The sequence below is a fragment of the Salvelinus namaycush genome, chromosome 2, assembly GCF_016432855.1.
Source record: "Salvelinus namaycush isolate Seneca chromosome 2, SaNama_1.0, whole genome shotgun sequence".
NCBI lineage: Eukaryota > Metazoa > Chordata > Actinopteri > Salmoniformes > Salmonidae > Salvelinus > Salvelinus namaycush.
Window position 1 is genome coordinate 17,426,394 of NC_052308.1, and position 23,923 is coordinate 17,450,316.

General features: G+C 43.1%; 1 protein-coding gene across 1 annotated transcript; it reads left to right on the forward strand.

Annotated features, from left to right (window-relative positions):
* The first annotated feature begins 1,821 nt into the window (after nt 1-1,821).
* LOC120024721 lies at nt 1,822-23,323 on the forward strand. The gene is made up of 8 exons (XM_038968990.1): nt 1,822-2,023; nt 15,627-15,746; nt 17,377-17,621; nt 17,727-17,807; nt 19,550-19,670; nt 19,769-19,821; nt 21,661-21,810; nt 22,278-23,323. The coding sequence occupies exons 1-8, from the start codon at nt 1,936-1,938 to the stop codon at nt 22,458-22,460; spliced, it is 1,041 nt and encodes a 346-aa protein (XP_038824918.1). The 5' UTR covers nt 1,822-1,935; the 3' UTR covers nt 22,461-23,323.
* The last annotated feature ends 600 nt before the right edge of the window (nt 23,324-23,923 follow it).

Sequence of the window (23,923 nt, forward strand, 5' to 3'; positions counted from 1 at the left end):
GGTTTCAGTGACTTCATTAGCTGTGGTTGGTGATGCGTATGGTTGAATCATCAGCATACATGGACACACATGCTTTGTTTAATGCCAGTGGCAGGTCATTATAACATTTGAATTGTTTATATTCTTTTAAAACTTTTGTTAGTGTAATGTTTGTTTATTGTTTATTTCCCTTGTTTATTTCCCTTTTGCTTATTGTCTATTCCATTTTCTTTGGCAATGTAAACATACGTTTCCCATGCCAATAAAGCCCTTTGAATTGAATTGAGGGGGAGGGATAGAGAACAGAGAGAGCGAGAGACAGCGAGAGAGAGAGAGACAGCAAGAGCGAGAGACAGCTAGAGAGAGAGCGCAAGCGAGAGCGAGAGAGAGAGAGAGAGAGAAAGAGAGAGAGAGAGAGAGAGAGAGAGAGAGAAACAGAAACAGATAGAGGAATTTGCCCTGGCACTTCCCATTGCCCTTTCACAGAGGAAAAAGGGTATTCTGTGCATTTACAGTCATCTGAGAGGAAGTCATGAGACTGGTATGCAGTCTATCTAACAGTAGTGAATGTTTTACTTCTGTGACATGGACACTGTCCCCCAGCTGTGTCCCAATATACCCAGTTACCCATGCTGCCCTATCAAATGCAGCCGACGAGGGCAAAGCTCAGGCTGAGAATCAGCGAGAGGCCAACTACCCACCTCAGTGCCCCATTGTTTTTCATTGAATGTTACTAATGTGGGTTTGGGTAGGGGGGATGGCTGAGAGGGAGGAAATGGGGTGATGGTAGAGAGGGGGATGGAGGTCAAAGCAGGGACAGGGGACCTTCGGTATCATGTTACAGGCCTGTTTTTTCAAAAACAAAAAGAAAAATGTATAGGAAGGTCTTAAAAACTCCAGTTGGCTTTGACTGCCTTTGGGGGGGGGGTGGGGTGGGGGGATTGGAGCTTTTTACAAGTCATTTAGCATACCTCTACCAGTGGTTCCAGATGTTGGATGTGCATTGTATATAAGAACAGAGGAGAAGAACTAACAGTAAACCAAAGATCCACAAGGGGAGGGAGAGGAGTGTTGTGTACCCTGTATGGGTGTGAAAGCTTGAGGCATCTCCAGCAGTGCTATGCCCTGTTGTGCTGCTGACAGTATTGGATTGGTTGGTGTTGATTGATGGCCTGGATGGGGACATCGGCAGCTAAAACTTGCTGGGATGGATTTAAGTGCTTTAGCATAAGAAGAGGATCACACCACTGTTTCAGCTAGCACCGTAAAGCTTACCTTACCTTATGGCATCTGCATAAGCCCATTATAGACAAATGGCCCACAGTCTATTGTCCTCTAATACCTTCCATTGTGTGCAGAATGACTGCTTCCCTCCAAAGCCTTTCAGGAGTCCACAACAGAATTAGTCTCTAACTGTGAACATCTCCACTATGAACAATAGATGTTACGTTATAGCCACTGATGATGCTAGATGTTTCATTTTATGACAGGCATTGTAACTTTGAAGTTATTAATTAATCAACATAATCTATATAATACAGGTCAACAAAATAAAACTACTCAGAAATATTGGAAGATTTCTGCAGAACTATTTTCAAACTCCATTCAACTATACATCAAACACAAGTTTAGAATCCCAACACAAGTCCATTATTTTCTTCTTTCTCTTTTTCCCTCCTTCTGCCATGCTCCATCTCTCCCCCCACCCACCCAGTAGGGTGGGGCCACAGAGGAAGGATTAAAGTAACCAGTGAGAGAAGGGGTGTGGGGTTGGGCCTCAGCGAGGGAGGGCAGCCATATAAAAGTGCCAGAGCACAAGTGGCACTTTATCCGGCCCGTCCCACTCACGGTAAGAGGAAATCCTAAACTGGTCTGGTCCACTGGTGCTCCCCTTCTCTCTCGCTCACACACCCTGGACGCTCACACACCTTGGACGCTCACACAAACAGGAGGAGAATGGCAGTAGCAGCATCCACACAGAGAATGAATGAGACCCACAAAATGCTGGCATTCACTTTTCTTCTCATCACCACCCTCTTTCACGGTAAGTAAAAACTCATACATCCAGACTCCTCAAGCTGAACTTGAAAGAAAGCATGTGAGGGGACAGGGGTGGGGTTCAGGGGTTGTCTCAGGCTGAACACAGAGATTTTCATGTTATCAACTTTATACAATGGTGTCAACATGATTTTCACTTTCATGAAAATAAACCCATGGTTTAGCAGTGTGTAATAATTTATAAATGCAGGATAACTTCATGGAATTCCCCCCCCCCCCATGATTCTGAAAGGGAAAAGTTACTTTGGAGCATAACGTAGCAATCAAAGGGGCCAATTTGAATATGAAACCTACAGTCATTGTGCAGCTGAATCATGCATGCATAACCTGCACCTATTTATTGCCTATGGGAACTCTCTCTCCAAATTATACTACTTCTCAACAATGTGATCCTTTCAAGGCCCCAGGGCTGACTTGTTGTATTGCAATATCTGCTATTTCATTGACTATATGCCAATGTTCTACGATAGCTGGGAGAGAGCTGTGTGTGTTTATAATTAGCAGATGGTTGTGTGTGGATGTATGGGGTGGGTGGGGAGGGGAGGGTGAAAGTTGAGTGAGGAACTGTTGGGTATAAAATGTGGGTGGGAGTTATGCTTGTGTTGATACAGCAGGGGCCATACCAAGGCACCCAGGGGTAGAATTATGTCAATTAGAGACTCTCTTTGTGTTCACCTAGAGTATCGACTAGTCTTGGCAGAATAGCAGCTATTATCTGGACCATAAACACTGGCCACATGCCTGATGAAAGGGTTAAGTACAAGATTGGGAGGTTTTTCCTGCCATCTCCATCTGATCTAACACATTTCCAGAAGAGACTACAGTGTGGATTCAAACCAGGTTGTCTGTAGTGACACTTCTTAGCACTGAGATGCAGTGTCTTACACCACTGCGCCACTTGGGAGCCCAAAAAGTTAACCCAAAACATTTGTATTTGTTCTGCCAGCAACACCAAACTGCACATCAATTAACATTACAACAAAAGCAGTTATTTATGTTCTCCCTAATTGCATTAGTTTTTTGCTGTGGTGTGGGAAGAAATATTGACATAGTAAATTGCTTAATCTGAAAGTAATGCAATGTTTATTAGATTTATTACAAATGATGTAATTGGTATTGGAAGCACAAATCTATTCCTATAAGTAGAAGGCAGTTGGTTCTGCTATGATCTGTGGAACACATGTATGTAGATTAATGTTAAAGAGTAAAAATGTTATGTTTCCTCATATCTTAAGAGAATCTTGAATCTGAAGATTGTGTGGACACATGTTTAATATAATTTACCATTCAATGAAAAGCTGGACATCACAACGCCATGCCAAGCTAGCTGACAAAAAATGAATGGTAGCAGAATGCCTCACAGTTATCCTAAACAGTAGGAGGGAGAATGCATGGGCGCAAGAAGTGGTAAAGCAACAGGAGAAGCAAGAGGGAGAAAAGGAGGGAAAACAACAAAACAGTCTATAGTTTGCTTAAAGTCTATTTCCTGAGAAGAGACAAGTACTTCTTTCAAACAAAGTCCAACTTACTGTATACCATTTGTTTTATCGCCGGATGCTCCGGTCAACTTTAGAAATCTGGGAGAGGGCTGTATTATGTAATCACTGTGCAGAATTACTGTAGTACTGTGGATTAAGTCAGAGCTAAAAGACAGATGTTGGCATAGCTGCAGTACAGTAGTTAATGTGGTGGGGCTTGTCAGAGATGGGTTTGGAGAATGGATTCAAGAGCTATAGCCAAACAGCAGAATGAGTGCCACTTTTGAGTGGCACTCAAAAGTTAATGCAATTGTAACTTTTTAAAGTCACCTCTGAAAGTTAAACTTAACAAAACAGAGTATAAATGGATCTCATTTCAGCATCACATGATGAGAGTAAATTTACATGTTTACATTTGAGTAATTTAGCTGACACTCTTATCCAGAGAAACTAGGGTTAAGTGCCTTGCTCAATGGCACATTGACAGATTTTTCACCTCGTCAGCTCAGGGATTCAAACCAGCAACCTTTCAGTTACTAGCCCAACCACTAGTCTACCTGCCGCATGCATGAATCACAATTGGAGTAGAACCACCTAGTGTTCTCAAGTGAAGTTTCAAAAATTTCGAGAGGTTGTGTTTATAAACAGACTACAAAGGATTTAAGCCATATGCTTTTCCCTGGTTTTAGGAGGCTTACTAGTTTCAGAGGGAACTCAACCTGACCTCAGGACCTGTAATTATGTGAATCATAGATATTATTTTAGCAACATCTACTGAACACTCACACAGGAACATGTCCAACAAAGAAGCCACTCCTCTCATAAAGTAAATACCATTACGTCCAGGGCATGGCTGAAAACCCAGTCCAAGTCCAGCACCTGTGGAACAGGAACATTTATTTTGTATCTTATAAGGCCTGAAGAAGGACAGGTCATCCTCTTTTGGCTCCTGAGTGGCACAGCGGTCTAAGGCACTACATCTCAGTGCAAGATGCATCACTACAGTACCTGGTTGGAATCCAGGCTGCATCACATCTGGCTGTGATTGGGAGTCCCATAGGGAGGTGCACAATTGGCCCAGCGTTGTCTGGGTTTGGCTGGGGTAGGCCGTCATTGTAAATAATATTTTTTTTCTTAACTGACTTGCCTAGTTAAATAAAGGATAAATTAATATTAGTTTCTGTAAGATTGCTAAATCACACTGTTTCAAGTTGATCGTTATGTTTTTGTAGTCTGTTTTATAATTGTTTCTAACTTGCTGTGAAACAATCTTTGTGTGGGAGAGTGAACATGTCCATGTCTTTCCTTTACTATCTGTGGTGATAAGCAGAATAAACATGGATACTTAACATTAGATAATAAATGTATCATTCTAAATAGAAAACCATTCTGTTTTCTTTTGAGGGCCAGTCTACGTTTCCAGTTTAGTGTCTTGATATTGTCTAGTTTAGTCTGGACATGGCTGTTATTCAATACCACCTCCAGAGGCATGGTAGTAATTTGTCTGCAGTAGAACTGAAATCTCCTTGTGATTCTCTCTGAACTGAATCAATGTCCAAACTTTTACTGATTTACTCCTCCCAGACAGGAACAGTTAAGGTAATGTATACAGCAGTGAAACTGTAACAGACAATCTGTAAAGTGAAATACATACACAAGTAGAAACAGATGAGTCCTGATTGAAGTCCCTACCACTTGGCTGCAATAGCCCCAGGGTGGGATGAGAGCTTCTGACTGAAGTCCCCAGAACTTGGCTGTCGTAGCCCCAGGGTGGGATGAGAGCTTCTGGGCAGCCATGGGTGCAGCACTGGAGCTTGATTAAAAACATGAGATCCTCCATCCTCTTTCTGGGTTTAATGCCAGGGAAAAGAGGGCTGGGCTGGTTCTGTGACAGAGACAGAGTTTAAGATAGCAGGTCAGGAGTCTAGAGTTGCAATACTGTGTTCACCTCCCGAGGGACTGAGGTCCAATGTCCCATTCCTCAGCCACTAAAAGCGGCACTTTCAGACGCAAATTCCTCAGTTGTACTATAGAATCATACACAAGAGAAATCTAAAGAGTGGCTAGAATTGCCAGTAGAGTGAGGTTTCATTCAGCATTGTAACTATTAGTGAGAACAGGACTTCACAACTGAACACAAAAGGGAGGGAGAGCCTAACCTTATAATCACCGGGGAAGAAAATAAATTGTTTCTAGAGAATGTTACCCTGGCCTTGTGCTTTGGTGGCACTGTGTACAGACAACTATACATGGAGGGTGTCAGAGGGGTGTTATGACAGACATGGGTGGGTTATAATGAGGGTCTGACACGCAGGATCACCCGGTGCCCCTTCTCCCACACACCCCTCTCATTCCTCACTGAGCCACCCTTCACACATATCCTGTTGGAGGATGTGTGAGGAACATTCCAAACATATATCGCTGATGCAACAAAAAATAGATACTATGTCAGTCCAGTTTATAGAACCTGTCTTGTATAGAGGAGAATCCCTTATTTTAAAGACGTGAATTTAGCTTTATAGACAGTGGAAAAAAGGTTTTGGCTAAAGCAGCATTTTATTTGTGGAATTTGAAGATTAATGAGACAGTTTGTTTTCGAGTTTGCGTGTTTGGCTCTCCTTGTGCAAACACTATCTCATGTGGTTACCATTGCACACTATGTGAGAATGGTGGTCCACTCGTGCCTGCAGACCATTATCACCTCACTAAGCCCTGTGTCACAGTCCAAAGCCTACTCTGCCCCTGCCCCTCCAGCAGCAGAGAGGAGTAGCTTACTGTATGGGCCAGTCTGGTTGTCTGTTGCTGGCCATGGGAAGACAGGGCCACTACCCAGCTCTGACTGTGGGCATGACGTGTTGCGTTGCGTGGGAGGGATGTGCCTGGTGAAAGCATATACTTCTCACCTCTGTAGATCCTGGGGATAAGAAGTCCACAACTGGAGGAGGGTGGGTGGAACAGATGGGGGGTTGCCTATACATTTAGCTGGCTTGTTCTCCTCCAAGGCTGCTGCTGCTGCTGCCGGCATTCCCCCATCCAGAACTCCCTTGAGACGAGTGAAAGCCGGAGGATATCCAGACCTGTCAATCTGACCATCTGCTGTAAGTGACATGGTTCAGGGCTTCACATTAGTGCTCAATGCAACACATAAAGAATAGGTTAGAAGAATAAAGAGAAGGGTAGAGAGACAAAGGGGGCCTCAATATAAGGAATGGATGCAGTAAATCATAGACAGGTTAGCTATAGCTGTGGTTCCTGGGTAGAGGGCAAAGGAGAGGTCATCCTGTGAGAATCAGAGGAAGTGTTCTGTCTGATTGCTAACCTCCTGCTCTTAGCGGCATGGCAGCTCAGCCCACAAGACCCCACTGTATTCATTACAACACAAACCAAAGGGGATGACTACATACTGGCCCTACTGTGTGCTCCACAGCTATGCTAAAGGTTATTTACACTTCCCCATTCCCATATAGTGAGGATCATCGGTGATGACTAACAACTATATCAAATCGTTCATACTGCACCACCAGTTGCCTGAAATTAACATTAACAGCCATATAATGTCATGAAACATGGAGCCCTTAAAAAGCGAATCAAAATGAAGCAAAATGGTGTTCAAAGGTTCCTTGAGCTCTGGGGCCTCATGTGTCCGTCATCTCACACCTATGTCTATTTTTTATAAATACTTTTGACAGTTACCCTGCTTTTTAGTTTCCACATGTAGCAAGCAAAGTGTTTGTGTTGTCTACATCTACATGGGTAGAAGATGAGTTAGTCAGACTAGTTTTCATGGATCTAATTAGCCTATTTCTCAGCGGCGCCAGCAGCAGCCCGCCTCGGCCCCCTCATCTAATTGGCTATCAAGTAAAAAAAACAGTTACGTGAATCAGGTCAGACTCGGATGATGGAGAGTGAGTTTGTTTTTCAAGATGGATAAATAAAAGGCAAGAACAAAGTGGTGCACAACAAAACAGCAAAAAAGCTTTATCTGATCAAGCTCGTGCCAACTTACTGAAGATAACCACATCAGTAAAGCTACCACCACCTCATCCTTGACTGACGAAACACCATGGCAGGTGGAAGCTAGTAGGCCTACTTATGCAGCAGCTGGTACTAGCAGCCTAACAGTCCTGACAGAGACCTCAATGCCCAGGCACGCCAATAACAGTGGCATTGCTCCTCCTCTTCTTCCTCCCCTCAGTTCCTCAAGTGAGAGGAACTCACTTCTTCTCCTCCTCCTCTGAAAATCAAGCTGATGACTGCCAGAGACACACCTGCGATCATGAGAGCAACACCCCTTCTATGAACACTGGTAAACCTATGAGTGAAGAGACGGATAGCCTCATCAGCGTGGAGTCCGAGTTCCAATGTGTAATATACACTAATATTGAGTTACACCCCTTTTGCCCCAAGAAGAGCCTCAATTTGTCAGAGCATGGACTCTACAAGGTGTCGAAGCATTCCACAGGGATGTTGGCCCATGTTGACTCCAATGCTTCCCACAGTTGTGTCAAGTTGGCTGGATGGACGTCCTTTGGGTGGTGGACCATTCTTGATACACATGGGAGACTGTTGACCATGAAAAACCCAGCAGTGTTGCAGACACACTCAAACCGGTGCACCTGGCACCTACTACCATACCCCGTTCAAAGGCACTTAAGTATTTTGTCTTGCCCATTCACCCTTTGAATGGCACACATACACAATCCGTCTCAATTGTCTCAAGGCTTAAAAATATGTATTTAACCTGTCTCCTTCGCTTCATCTACACTGATTGAAGTGGTTTTAACAAGATACATCTATAAAGGATCATAGGTTTCACCTGGACCATGTTTCCATTTCCATTTACACTCTACCAGCTAAATACTGTGTATAGCTATAGATAGGCTAGTAGGCTAGACTGCATTGTCTGCATAATGAAACAATCCATAGTAAGCTATTGTTTTGACAGTGGACTGATTGTATTATTTGGAATTAAAGGGACATTTAAAAAACATTTGACTTCATATTCATCATCTCCAGCACCACCCCATCATCAACATATGAGAAAATTAGGTTTGTAGTAAAAATGTCACGCCCTGACCATAGAGGACCTTTTTATTCTCTATTTTGGTTAGGTCGGGGTGTGACTAGGGTGAGTAATCTAGGTTGTTTTATTTCTATGTTGGCCTGGTATGGTTCTCAATCAGAGGCAGCTGTTTATCGTTGTCTCTGATTGGGGATCATATTTAGGCAGCCATTTTCCCCACTGTGTTTTGTGGGATCTTGTTTTGAGTTAGTGCATGTGGCACCTCTGATGTCACGGTTTGTTGTTTCTTTTTTTGTTTGGAAGTTTCGCGTAAATAAATATGTGGAACTTTAATCACGCTGTGTCTTGGTCCGTGTCTCCACACAACCGTGACATTTTTTTTGTTGTTGAAGATAAGTGTTTGCAATAACATTTTTTTTGTGTGTATTATTATTTTTTACCTTTATTTAACTAGGCAAGTCAGTTAAGAACAAATTCCTATTTACAATGACGGCCTAGGAATAGTGGATTAACTGCCTTGTTCAGGGGAAGAACAACAGATTTTTACCTTGTCTGCTCAGGGATTTGATCTTGCAACCTTTCAGTTACTGGCCCAATACTCATACCACTAGGCTACCCTGGTGTGCGTTGTGTGATTTAAATCAATTATGAGTAGGCATTGCCTACTAATTGGTTGATGTCATTGGAAACACATCTTCCTCTCGTTTTTACTGCAAAACATAAACGTACCATTTTCACATATGTTGATATTTGGGTGGTGCTGGCGATGATGAATATGAGGTGAGAGAGCGCGAGGACGGCTAAGGTAGGCTATAGGCCTACAGGACAGTTGTATGTAAAAATCTATTGGTTACTGATTAGTATGCTGTTGCATTGAAAATTCATTTTACAATCTGCAATGTTTGAGTTTCCCACTTTAATTACTCAACAAGTAAATACACTACAGTTCAAACGTTTGGGGTCACTTAGAAATGTCCTTGTTTTTGAAAGAGAAGCAATTTTTTTGTACATTAAAATAACATAAAATTGATCAGAAATACAGTGTAGACATTGTTAATGTTGTAAATGACTATTGTAGCTGGAAACAGCAGATTTTTTTAATGGAATATCTACATAGGCGTACAGAGGCCCATTATCAGCAACCATCACTCCTGTGTTCCAATGGCACGTTGTGTTAGCTAATCCAAGTTTATCATTTTAAAAGGTGAATTGATCAATTGAAAACCCTTTTGCAATTATGTTAGCACAGCTGAAAACTGTTGTTCTGATTAAAGAAGCAATAACACTGGCCTTCTTTATACTAGTTGAGTATCTGGAGCATCAGCATTTCTGGGTTTGATTACAGGCTCAAATTGGCCAGAAACGAAGAACTTTCTTCTAAAACTCATCAGTCTATTCTTGTTCTGAGAAATGCAGGCTATTCCATGCGAGAAATTGCCAAAAAACTGAAGATCTCGTACAACGCTGTGTACTACTCCCTTCACAGAACAGAGCGAACTGGCTCTAACCAGAATAGAAAGAGGAGTGGGAGGCCCCAGTCAACAACTGAGCAAGTACATTAGAGTGTCTGGTTTGAAAAACAGACGCCTCACAAGTCCTCAACTGGCAGCTTCATTAAATAGTACCCGCAAAACAGCAGTCTCAACGTCAACAGTGAAGAGGCGACTCTGGGATGCTGGCCTTCTAGGCAGAGTTGCAAAGAAAAAGCCATATCTCAGACTGACCAATAAAAAGAAAATATTAAAATGTGCAAAAGAACATAGACACTGGATAGAGGAAGATTGGAAAAAAGTGTAATGGACAGATGAATCTAAGTTTGAGGTGTTCGGATCACAAAGAAGAACATTCGTGAGGCGCAGAAAAAATGAAAAGATGCTGGAGGTGTGCTTGACGCCATCTGTCAAGCATGGTGGAGGCAATGTGATGGCCTGGTGGTGGTAAAGTGGAAGATTTGTACAGGATAAAAGGGATCTTGAAGAAGGAAGGCTATCACTCCATTTTGCAAAGCCATGCCAGACCCTGTGGAAGGCGCTTAATTTGAGCCAATTTCCTCCAACAGGACAATGACACAAAGCGCAGCTCCAAACTATGCAAGAACTATTTAGGGAAGAAGCAGTCAGCTGGTATTCTGTCTATAATGGAGTGACCAGCACAGTCACCGGATCTCAACCCTATTGTGCTGTTGTGGGAGCAGCTTGACCACATGGTACGTAAGAAGTGCCCATCAAGCCAATCCAATTTGTGGGAGGTGCTTCAGGAAGCATGGGGTGAAATCTCTTCAGATTACTTCAACAAATTGACAACTAGAATGCCAAAGGTCTGCAAGGCTGTAATTGCTGCAAATGGAGGATTCTTTGACGAAAGCAAAGTTTGAAGGACACAATTATTATTTCAATTAAAAATCATTATTTATAACCTTGTCAACATCTTGACTATATTTCCTATTCATTTTGTAACTAATTTCATGTATGTTCTCATGGAAAACAAGGACATTTCTAAGTGACCCCAAACTTTTCAACGGTAGTGTACATTCTTGCCGCCAGCTAGCATTCTATAGCTTCGTGAAACATAAGCATTAGGCTTAACATAAGCGGTAGGCCTGACAACCAAATATAAATAAGCATGTATCCATTAAAGCAAAGCTATAGGCTACTACAAGCACTAGCACCAAATAATCTGACAGCCTATCGACAGGCAGATACATAGACTACATCTCAATTTCAGAACCATGGACAGCTATCAGAGCGCCCAAACTCTGACTTTGCGTGGGGGGTTCAGAGAAACTGCGCTACACCAGTGCTGCCATGTTGAGGTTAGATTCTGGTTAAGTGGGTTTGTGTGTAGAACACGTAGCTGATGACTGATGGCTGGTCAGACAGTGATTAAGGCCGCTCAGGCTTTACTGGCCATGCTGGCAGGGTTGCTAAACAACATGCTCTGTATGGCTCTGTTTTAAACTAAGCAACCAGGTGTTATCAAATCAAATCAAATTGTATTTGTCACATGCGCTGAATACAACAACCTTACAGTGAAATGCTTACTTAAAAGCCCTTAAACAACAATGCTTTAAGAAGTTAAGAAAAAAAGTGTTAAGTAAAAAAATAGATAAGTAACAAATAATTAAACAGCAGCAATAAAATAACAATAGCGAGGCTATATACAGGGGGTACCGGTACAGAGTCAATGTGCGGGGGCACCGGTTAGTCGAGGTAATTGGGAGTGAACAGGGAGTACAGGAGGGAACTGAGCATGCACCCCTGAGGGTCCCCCGTGTTGAGGGTCAGCGTGGCGGATGTGTTATTACCTACCCTTACTACCTGGGGGCGGCCTGTCAGAAAGTCCAGGGTCCAGTTGCAGAGGGAGGTGTTTAGTCCCAGGGTCCTTAGCTTAGTGATGAGCTTTGTGGGCACTATGGTGTTGAACACTGAGCTGTAGTCAATGAATAGCTTTCTCACATAGGTGTTCCTTTTGTCCAGGTGGGAAAGGGCAGTGTTGAGTGCAATAGAGATTGCATCATCTGTGGATCTGTTGGGGCAGTATGCAAATTGGAGTGGGTCTAGGGTTTCTGAGATAATGGTGTTGATGTGAGCCATGACCAGCCTTTCAAAGCACTTCATGGCTACAGACGTGAGTGCTACGGGTCGGTAGTCATTTAGGCAGGTTACCTTGGTGTTGTTGGGCACAGGGACTATGGTGGTCTGCTTAAAATATGTTGTTATTACAGACTCAGTCAGGGACAGGCTGAAAATGTCAGTGAAGACACTTGCCAGTTGGTCAGCGCATGCTCGGAGTACACGTCCTGGTAATCCGTCTGGCCCTGCGTCCTTGTGAATGTTGACCTGTTTAAAGGTCTTACTCACATAGGCTACGGAGAGCGTGATCACACAGTCGTCCGGAACAGCTGATGCTCTCATGCATGCTTCAGTGTTACTTGCATATAAGTTATTTATCTCGTGTGGTAAGCTTGTGTCACTGAGCAGCTCGGGGCTGTGCTTCCCTTTGTAGTTTGTAATAGTTTGCATCCGACGAGAGTCGGAGGCGGTGTGGTACGATTCGATCTTAGTCCTGTATAGACGCTTTTTCTTGTTTGATGGTTTGTTGGAGGGCATAGTGGAATTTCTTAAAAGCTTCCGGGTAAGAGTCCCACTCCTTGAAAGCAGAAGCTCTACCCTTTAGCTCCGTGTGGATGTTGCCTGTAATCCATGGCTTCTGGTTGGGGTATCTATGTACGTCACTGTGTGGATGACATTCACTGTGTGGATGACGTTACTTATTGATGAAGCCAGTGACTGATGTGGTGTAGTCCACAATGCCATCGGAGTAATCCCGGAAAATATTCCAGTCTGTGCTAGCAAAACAATCCTTTAGCTTAACATCTGCTTCATCTGACCACTTTCTTATTGATGCATTAAAGTCCTCGGCCACTAGGAGCTGAGCATTTTCCTGTTTGCTTATGGCCGTATACAGCTCATTGAGTGCGGTTTTAGTGCCAGCATCAGTTTGTGGTGGTATATAGACAGCTACAAAAAATACAGATGAAAACCCTCTTGGTAAATAGACTGGTTGGCTGGCTCTGTGGGCTGTTATATACCTAAAACAGAGCTGGTAGCAATATGCACATAAATTATTTACAATGACAGAGCTCGTAAACACAATTAAATTGTCACAAAACACATGTGACAGCTATAACCAACAGTTGCTAGTCTAAGTATACCAGTGTGAGACCTTCTTCAGTAAACACACTGCATTTAGCATACTGCAACAACTGACTATAAAAGTTCAATTCCACAAGCAAACAGGGTGGAAAGACAGTCGGAAATGTCCAACCTGGTGATATAGTAGCTTATCCAAACCCAGCCCAATTATGCAACATTCCGTTCTGTCTTGGACAAGGCTTCTGTGGGTTTAACCAGAAAACAACATTGTTTAACTGCATGGGGAAAAGGCAGGGAGGGAGGAGAGAATCTTAATGAGATGTACAGAATTTTGGCAAAGCCTCGTGGATGAGGTAATGCCATTGATTTAGAGGAGAAGGCTACAGGGGGCAAACGATTGCAGAGCTTTCTTCGTTGCCATAACTATCTCAGTAAACATGTTCAATCTCAGGAAAAAGGGAGTCAGGCGCACAGCTTATTAAGATATTTCATAGCAGCAAGATCTTTGCCCAGTTTAGTTTATTAAACATCCACTGCCCTGTATGGTATGCACTGCATTAGCACTACCCACATGAAATATAGTTGCTGACAAGACTAGAAAACAATATGACAAACTACATTATAAGTTTTATACTTGATTCAACCCACCACCACAGTAACTTACTTGAAAATATAAAATGACTCATCACGTTGTGTAAAACAAGCTTTTACCTCAGAGGGCCTGATAGGTAGAACTATGGCTATTTAAAAAAAATATAATTATGGTTTCGACATCACTGTGCACCAACAGTTTTAGTAAAGCAGCAGTATATTTCAGCAGGGCGTTCAGCTGTTTAACAGGCTAGCTAGATGGAAACGTCATTCACGTAGATGACTTGATGTTGTGTATCCCACTGACTAATGAGTCTGAACTGTTGTTGGGAGGCACAGCTCTCCCATTACTTCTTTGCATGTGAGAGCTGGGACTGAGATGGTGTCAGTACCAAAGCCCATCAGTCTAAAAGACATGGCCATCCCCAAGTAAGGGTATCAGTGGTCTATCAAGAAGCCCAGTCAAAGCACCCACTTACAGGCACATACGGGCACAAGAGACCTACATACACAGTATGACTTCACCCTGTTGGAGGATAAATGGGTGTTATAATCACACACTGGGGAGATATCCTTACCCTCTTAGCATTGAGAGGCATCTCTCTTATTGCATGACACCTGGCAATGAAAGACTTTACAGTCTTCTGATAGTTAAGCATTGAAATATCAAATTCTTAAAGGTTTTAGAAATTACAAGATTGTTTTTGAGAGTGTGAAAGTCTGTGCAGTTATTATATTTATCTTCATAATTAGCTATGAAGGAGGAAGAAATAATCACATTCCTCGGTCCAGCTGCATAGCTAACTAGGTATGAGGAAATGGATGCACATACTAAGACTTTAAAGAGTAAATGACCCAGAGGCCCATGTATTAAAGCCAGTGTGCTTGCTGCATAGCTCCCATAATGTCTGTCATTAGACCAGAGAGAGATTTCCCCTGGGGGGCTTGTACCCACCATCCCAGCGGGAATGTGTCAGGGGTCAGGCCCCCTTGCAGGCGGGGACAAGAACATTTATTTGCACAGGCTGAGCTGAGGAGTTACCCCACAGTTGGGCTATTAATTACAGTCCCTTCCTTAGTGCTGCATGGGGCCTAATTGATTTCAGGTCAGACCCTGGAACCTATTAGAGACGCACTGCATAGCTCCAACACAAACACCTCAGTCAAGATTACATTCACAGCCAATGAGATCTCCCCCCTGGGATCACTAGTAATACCAGACTATATGGGTGTGGTGGGATTGCTATCAGTCCTGTGAGTCTAAGTGCTAAGTAAAGTCAGTTTGCACACATACTGTCTATTAATGTGGTGCGATAGACCTGGACACAGGTGTGGGATCAGTTGAACATAGCTCGGAAAGACAATGTCATATAAAGGTCCAGACAAATGACCATGTAGCTTGGTGTAAATGAGAAAAGCAGCTATAAAGCTTAGTGAGGTAGAAGACTCTTTCAGAAAGGGACATCACTGCTGTGACAAAGTTGTCATGGTTTCTACATTTACATTTTAGTCATTTAGCAGACGCTCTTATCCAGAGCGACTTACAGTAGAGTGCATACATTTTATTACATTTTTACATACTGAGACAAGGATATCCCTACCGGCCAAACCCTCCCTAACCCAGACGACGCTATGCCAATTGTGCGTCGCCCCACAGACCTCCCGGTTGCGGCCGGCTGCGACAGAGCCTGGGCGCGAACCCAGAGACTCTGGTGGCGCAGCTAGCACTGCGATGCAGTGCCCTAGACCACTGCGCCACCCGGGAGGTCGGTACGTATTCTACAGTACGTATTGGCATGCAAGTGTTATAGTGCAAGTTAGCCCTTTGTTGTTCTCTTCCAGGTGGTGTAGTTGCACAAGACGAGAGTGAATCAGATGTTGTCACTGGGCCCACACAGCCAGCAGATGTTGCTGAATTATTTCGTGGAGACGACATTGACACCACACAACTGGCAGATGAAGGTAAGAAATGGATCCATTAGAAGATGATCTACACAGAGATCTGGTGTTGCTGTATTAATATACCGTCCTAGGCTCATCCTATCAGCTTTTTGTCATAAATGTTTTAAATCTAGTGGACACAGGGGCGCAATGCACCTCAAACATCTGTGGGGACACAGTACATGTGTCACGCCCTGACCATAGATTGCTTTGTATGTTTCTATGTTTTGTTTGGTATGGGTGTGATGTGGGTGGGCATTCTATGTTGTATGTCTAGGTTGTCTATTTCTGTGTTTGGCCCGGTGTGGTTCCCAATCAGAGGCAGCTGTCTATCGTTGTCTCTGATTGGGAGCTATACTTAGGTAGCCTGTTTTCCATTGTGTGTTGTGTGTTGTGGGTGATTGTTTTCTGTTTGTGTGTATTGCTTGCAGAACTGTTTCGTTTTCGTTCTCGCTCTTTATTATTTTTTTGTAAATTCAGTGTTGAGTTTATTTTGTTTATTAAAATGAACACGTACCACGCTGCACCTTGGTCCTCCTCTTCTTCCACCAACGAGAATCGTTACAACATGAGGATGTCTGGGGGGTGGTCCTTGCCCCCCCTCCGGAAGTTGGAGATTTTTGCATTTTTCAAACACCTGCAATCTAGAGCCATAATCATTATGCTTAATTCTATTTAAAAATATGTATATTTTTCTGCATATCTAAGCATACAGTTGAAGTCAGAAGTTTACATACACTTAGGTTGGAGTCATTAAAACTCGTTTTTCAACCACTCCACAAATTTCTTGTGAACAAACTATAGTTTTGGCAAGTCGGTTAGGACATCTACTTTGTGCATGACACAAGTCATTTTTCCAACAATTGTTTACAGACAGATTATTTCACTTATAATTCACTGTATCACAACTCCAGTGGGTCAGTTTACATACACTAAGTTGACTGTGCCTTTAAAAAGCTTGGAAAATTCCAGAAAAGGATGTCATAGGCTTTAGAAGCTTCTGATAGGCTAATTGACATCATTTGAGTCAATTGGAGGTGTGCCTGTGGATGTATTTCAAGGCCTACCTTCAAACTCAGTGCCTCTTTGCTTGACATCATGGGGAAATCTAAAGAAATCAGCCAAGACCAAGAAAATACTAATTTAGTGTATGTAAACTTCTGACCCACTGGGAATGTGATGAAAGTAATAAAAGCTGAAATAAATAATTCTCTCCACTATTATTCTGACATTTCACATTCTTAAAATAAAGTGGTGATCCTAACTGACATAAGACCGGGAATTTTTACAAGGATTAAATGTCAGGAATTGTGACAAACTGAGTTTAAATGTATTTGGCTAAGGTGTATGTAAACTTCCGACTTCAACTGTACATCTTGAGCTGTCTGTATCCTCCTGGCTGGTGGTTATTATTTGCTTGATAGCCTGAAATGGCTTCTTGGTAGCTAGTTATGAGGTTGGGAAATTGGGAACCTCTCTGGCCTAGCTAAAGACAACTTCATAAAATTGCTAGGTGGCTAGTAGTATTACAGAGAAACAAAAACAAACAAACAAAAAAAAAAATCTGAGGGGGCACGTGCCCTATGGTCATGATGCCTCTGACTGGACATAAAACACTAAGAAAGAGACTTTTATTTTTTCTTCTTTTCAGAAGCAGATAAACCCCAAGTTCAGATCATTGTATTCCCCAGTATTCCTGGCCTGGATCTGTCAGGCTTCTTACATGACACCACAGCGACTCCAGTCACCAAGGGGGTAGTGGAGACCACAGACATGGGGGAGGCAACAGTGGAGGCTGGTGAAGCAGGAATCACAGACCCAGGTGACGACCAGGAGACCCAGGCTCCCCAGCAGTTTCAGACCTCCCAATCCAGTGACACTGTGCTCATCCCAGAGGTGAGCCTCGAGTTCAGTGACAATGCCATCCAAATCGCCAATCCAAGTTCAGAATGAACGATACACACTCTAGTCTAACTGAAGTGGTCTGGTCTCTCTCTACAGGCTGATGTGATGTGTGTTGATAAAGAAGCTGTCCAGGACAGAGATGCAGTGAATCTGAAACTCAAGGCCTCATCCAGCTGTGTAAGTAATGAGCACACCACGTGTACATGTGCACACACACACACACACACACACACACACACACACACACACACACACACACACACACACACACACACACACACACACACACACACACACACACACACACACACACACACACACACACACACACACACACACACACACACACACACACACACACCTCACTAAAGGAAAGGCCAACGCATTCCTGATGTGACATTCAGGAAACCCTCACAGCAGTGCTCACTTCAGTTCAAACTGTATCCAGTGGGTAGTTTCAGTGTTAAAAATGTTTGCGGAAGCTGGGAGTCAGAGTAAGATGTTATAGATGACCGACTCCTGAGGCAAAATCATAGCAATTTGCCCCTTATCAGACCAGTGCCAATTAGCTAAGCAGGAAATTCCTATTCATTAAGCTGCAGTGATTAAAACATCTCCAGCGGGCAGTGAACAAGAAGGCTAGTGACACACCAGCCCTTCTCCTCCCTAGTTATCCCTGCCAGATGAGGAGGGGGAGCAAAAGGAGTTTGTTACAACCCAAGACATGCCTACAGGAGAGAAGGAGAGGGAAGAACTTGTTCAAAGTTTTGGTGTGAAAGGTGGGAAGGCGGTGGTGGGGATGCTGCTATAGCGTGTGTATCAAAGGGATTCCTCAGCGTCTTGGGGCAATGGCTGCTGGGCTAACAGGAATTCCGCTCTGTGCCGGCCAGGGAAGTGAAGGGGCGTCTCGCGTTCCTCAACTGTGTCTGTCTGCCAGGCTGCCTGCCGTCTGGAGCTCCAGCTCCTCTGATCTCAGTTGAGATAAAATTGTATTAAATGGTGCCCTGAAATAAAGGAGTCCTTGGTGATATCACACATCAAGAGGCATGTGTAAGAGTCTTGAATGGGACTTAGCTCCCCCCTCTCCATCTAGGCCGGCATGGGAAAGCCCCCTGCAGCATGGCATGTAATCAGTGACACACTCACTCCTACACCAGGCTATGCTTTATGACTTGATTGGCTTCATCTGGGTTAGACACCACATCCCATTTGTGAAGATCCATGTATGTTTACAATTATATGAGGATCATATATAATGTAGATGGGTTTTTAAAAATATGTTTTTCAATTATGAACAAATGACTAAGGAAGAAATACTGAAAAAATTATATAATGGAAACATCTTGAAAATGTTAGAAGACCCGCCATGCTATGCACTGACTACACTAGACATTAAAGCATCAGGGGCAGGACCCAAGAGACTGCATCATGGATCAAGAAACAGCTGAGAAAGACGTGAATAAAACTGTTTTCAACTTAAAGATGAGAATTCATGTGCTTTACATGCACTGTATTGAACATGCTCTGAGTGCCGTAGCAGATGAGGCCTTGAGAGCGGTCCTGTTTCCTTATCTTTGTAACGAAGCCAGCTGTCCTATCTGGGGCTGGGCTCAAAGGTTTGAGCAGAGCTGTCTGTGAGTGCTAGTGGCTGTTTTTGGACCATGTTAAATAGGTTGGAGTATTGCAAGGTTGTGATATCATTTATTGGGTTAAGGGAGAGAGATATGGGAGGGGGTGTGGCCCTTTCGTGGTGTACATTTCCAAAGACCCATAGTTATAACTGTGTATTCATGAGAATGTATATTACCACATTTCTGTATGAACACATTTCTGTTAGAACACATTTCTGTTAACTAGGATGACCAGGTTCAGCCCCAAATTCACATGCTGTGTTATTAATCCAACTGATAATTCCACAGGAGGAGACCAGGTCTAAAATTGAGAGTGTGTTGGAGCACCTGTGTGGAGACGACTGTAAACTGGAGGTCTACCAGGAGGACAACTCCAATGAAATCCTGATCTCTGGCCAATGCATAGAAGGTTGCTTCCCTCTTCTCCTTTTTAATGATGTGGGATTATTCTGTTGAGTGTCTGGTGTTGAAAAAACATTAACCAAATCATCTTATCTCTACTTACAGCTGATGCAAAAGGAATGGCTGAGAAGTTCAACAATGACAACATAAAAGACAAGGTAGAGTATCACTTTTCTCCATTCATTAGAGTATTCCAATTCCCCATACACATATGACGTTCACATAATTCACACCACATACACTTCATGAGAAAGGCATTATGATCAGTGTCCATTGCTGTCACACCCACAATAAAATGCTTTAATTTGTGCACCGTGGTAGGTGAGGCAAAACCACAATTGCTGATTCGGCTCCTTAGCTAACCACTGTGAGATAAACACCACTGTGAGATAAACACCACTGTGAGATAAACACCACTGTGAGATAAACACCACTGTGAGATAAACACCACTGTGAGATAAACACCACTGTGAGATAAACACCACTGTGAGACACTCCTCCACCAGACAGGAATCCTCACTCATGGCTCCAAGCTGCTGGGAAGATGCTGTATGACAAACAGAAAACAATCCCCACTTTCCTGTCAGCTGGAATTAATTTATGTTCCCGGTGGAGATGGGGTTGAGTGTTACCAGCGGGAATGAGGAATGGGTGTTTCCTTCTCATGATTCAACCTGGTTGTCCCTTTGACATTAGACATACTCTGTGCTCCATCCCTACACCCATCCTTACAACCCCCCTAACTCTGCCCTGCCGCATTAAACAGTTAAGTGAGCTGCACCCGTCCACAATCTTCTCATTATGTTGGTCAGTTAGTTCAATGGCAACTTTGTGTTTAGATACTGCCCTGGTCTGAAGGGTGTAGGGCAGGGATCATTAACTAGATTCAGCCGTGGGCTGATTTCTTTTCTTGAGCGGATGGTCAGGGGGCCGGAACATAATTACAAATAATTTGTAGACTGCAAATTGACTGCAAGAAGCCCAAACAGATATAGTATTTGACTAAAACATAATCATTTCAAACCTTGCTTGCATTTGTATACGATCACATACTGTATATCTCTCAATTATGCATGGGAATACTTTGGAACAGATTTCCCAAATGAAAATCACTTGGATTTGCTGGTGTTTTTAAAGTGTTTTATGTCCAACAATTAAAATTAAAATGACAATCTGAAATAGCTTTACATGGGCCACACCCAAATGTTGGTTTAGAGAGAAGCATGTGGAACTGCCTTCCTTTGGTGTCTTGTTTTCACTATCATTCGTCTAAGCTAACCTCAATCTCCTATCTGATTGACACAAACATTCCTAACCTCAGCCAAGATACTTAAGACCTCCTCAGCCAAAAGGGATATATCTCTATTATGTGTTCGAGCTGATTTGCTGGTGTTTTTACAGTCTTTTATGTCCAATAATTCAAATTCAAAAAATTGTGGGCTGCCAGTTGGGGAACACTGGTGTAGGGAGATGCTGGCCTTTTTCCACTCAGTTGAATCTCTTGAACTTTATGCTAGCCCAGGCCACATAAAGCCTGAAATCCATCCTCTACAGTCTGGGGTAAAATAGCCTGATCCAAGGAGGCATTAGGGGCACTGCTATTCATCCATCCTCTACAGTCTGGGGTAAAATAGCCTGATCCAAGGAGGCATTAGGGGCACTGCTATTCATCCATCCTCTACAGTCTGGGGGTAAAATAGCCTGATCCAAAGAGGCATTAGGGGCACTGCTATTCATCCATCCTCTACAGTCTGGGGTAAAATAGCCTGATCCAAGGAGGCATTAGGGGCACTGCTATTCATCCATCCTCTACAGTCTGGGGGTAAAATAGCCTGATCCAAGGAGGCATCAGGGGCACTGCTATTCCTAGTGTCAGTAAACCATCTAAAACAAGACAATGCAGATTACATACTACTATAATTCACATAGGGTATAACTTCAAAGTACAGCCTGAATTCCTTATATTATTATGTGTATAACTCTCCTTGTCTCTTTAGATTGATTTTGAGGAGGCTGTTCCTCGCTGGGGGAAGAAATCCAAGCTGGTACTGGTCTCCCTGCTGCTCACTGGACTGCTCCTGGCTATTCTTCTCATCGCAGGTTACTACCTGAAAACCCACCGCCCACCACCCAAGGGAGCGAGACTGGTGAGTCAGAGTGGCCATGACGTGAGAGAGACCCATAGCAAACTAATACTGTGTACAGGACCCAGTTTACTGGGAAGATTGGGTGGGTCTTGTTTTCACAATAATTTATCATAGGCATCGTATAAACTAACCTCAATGTCCTCATCTGATTGACACAAATATTCCTAACCTCAGCCAAGATAGTTAAGACCTCCTCAGACAAAAGTGATACGACTCCCTGTCTCCACCTTTCGTGTTTGAATTCCATCATAGGGAGAAAGTGATTGCTTTTGAATCCTCTCGTCATCAGGCTTCACCTTCAACTTTACCTTCCCTTCAGTACACATATACACGTTTGCTTTTCTGAACAACATACAAAACATATTATTCCTTCAGTTAAATCTGTACTGTATCACAATAACACGTATTACTCAGCCCAACCTACCATCAAGGTTCCTCTAATCAAATCTCTATGGTTCTGCCCATAGGCTGAAGAGGGTTTCCAGGTGTATGAGGAGAACCAGGCCAACACCCTGGTGTCTGTGGCCCCTCTGCAGTCACAGGAGCCCCTGGTGAAGCCCACCAGCAATGGGGAGTTTCCTGAGAGCCAGCCACCACCCAACAACGGCCAACCTGCCACCCAGACCTCGGTTGCTGACACTGAGATGTGAACGAGCTCTGAATTACATCCCCAACGCCCCATTCTCATTCCTCCTGCTCCCCGTCATCACCACATTCCCAATCCCTCTCCCCTCATAGTGTACCTGGGGATACAAGACTCTAACACTAAACACCCATTCAATATCCAAGCCCACCTCACCCTACCCCATGCAACCCTTGACTCCCAGGATGATGACAATGATGACAATGATGAAGATGATGACTATGACGATGATGACGATGCCTGTAATGTGAAGAGAAGAGATTGTGATCACTGGCCTCTATCAGGTTTCAGTGGTGGTAGAGAAGGAGCCTAAACACTGAGTTTGGGGGACTGGACAGCAGGTTCAGAGACTGCATTCCAAAAACAATAATTGCTGCAAGAAATGAACAAGAAATCACCAAAATTGACAGTTTGTGTTGCTGTTTCCAAATTCAAGTATGAAGCACAGTATATTCGAGTTCTTAGTCTTTCAGATCTCAAATGGACTCATTTGAACCAAAAGGGTCATCTTAGTTTAAGGTATCGCTTGGTTAATTTGTTTGTATGATCTGGTGTGATCGTTTGCTTGAACCTCCTGTTTGAGGTAAAAAATTACATTTGGGTAACAGAAGCGGAGAAAGAGTGATACATGGAGATTATTTCAACCATTGAAGAGATTTGAATAGGCAGCTTTAAAATGGGTATCAATATGATTGGCTAGTGCAGAGATCAAAGTTGAATCCTGTTGCCTTTTATCAAGGCCTATCATAATAGTTGTGTGAGATCGGCTGCCATATGTTTGTTTCATAATTCTGTAGGCCTACACTCTTAGAAGAAAAATGTGCTATCTAGAACCTAAAAGGGTTCTTCAGCTGTCCCCATAGGAAAACCCTTTGAAGGTAGAGAACCCTTTTGGGTTCCATGTAGAACCCTTTCCACAGAGAGTTCTACATGGCACTCAAAAGGGTTCTACCTGGAACCTAAAAGGGTTCTCCTATGGGACAGCCAAAGAACCATTTTGTAACCCTTTTTTTCTAAGAGTGTAGTGTGTCACAATTTCCATCATGACAAACATTATATTGTAGTTGTTTAAATGTTTTTTTCTGTTCTGACTCACCACTGTGTCTTTGAGAATGTTGAACCAGGTAGACTAATCTTATCAATTCTGGAAAACACACATAAACGGTCGGTTTTGTGTGGCGAAGCACTGCCGTTAAATATCTACAAAACCCCTAGTAACATGTTCAACATTCCCAAGGCCCTTTTTTGTCCTTAACAAATCAGTTCATCATGAAACATCAGTTACATGGATGAAAGTGAAGATGTATTTTAGCTATTGTTTTTTGAATGACTGATTGTTTTCATACAATACTGCATGTGTAAATATGCCTACTTTCTCTGTTAGAAATATCTGTGTGCCCTATACATTTTGATTGTGTCAATGTTGCTACTGTTTCTTTGTCTACCTGAACAGGTAACACTAGCCTGATC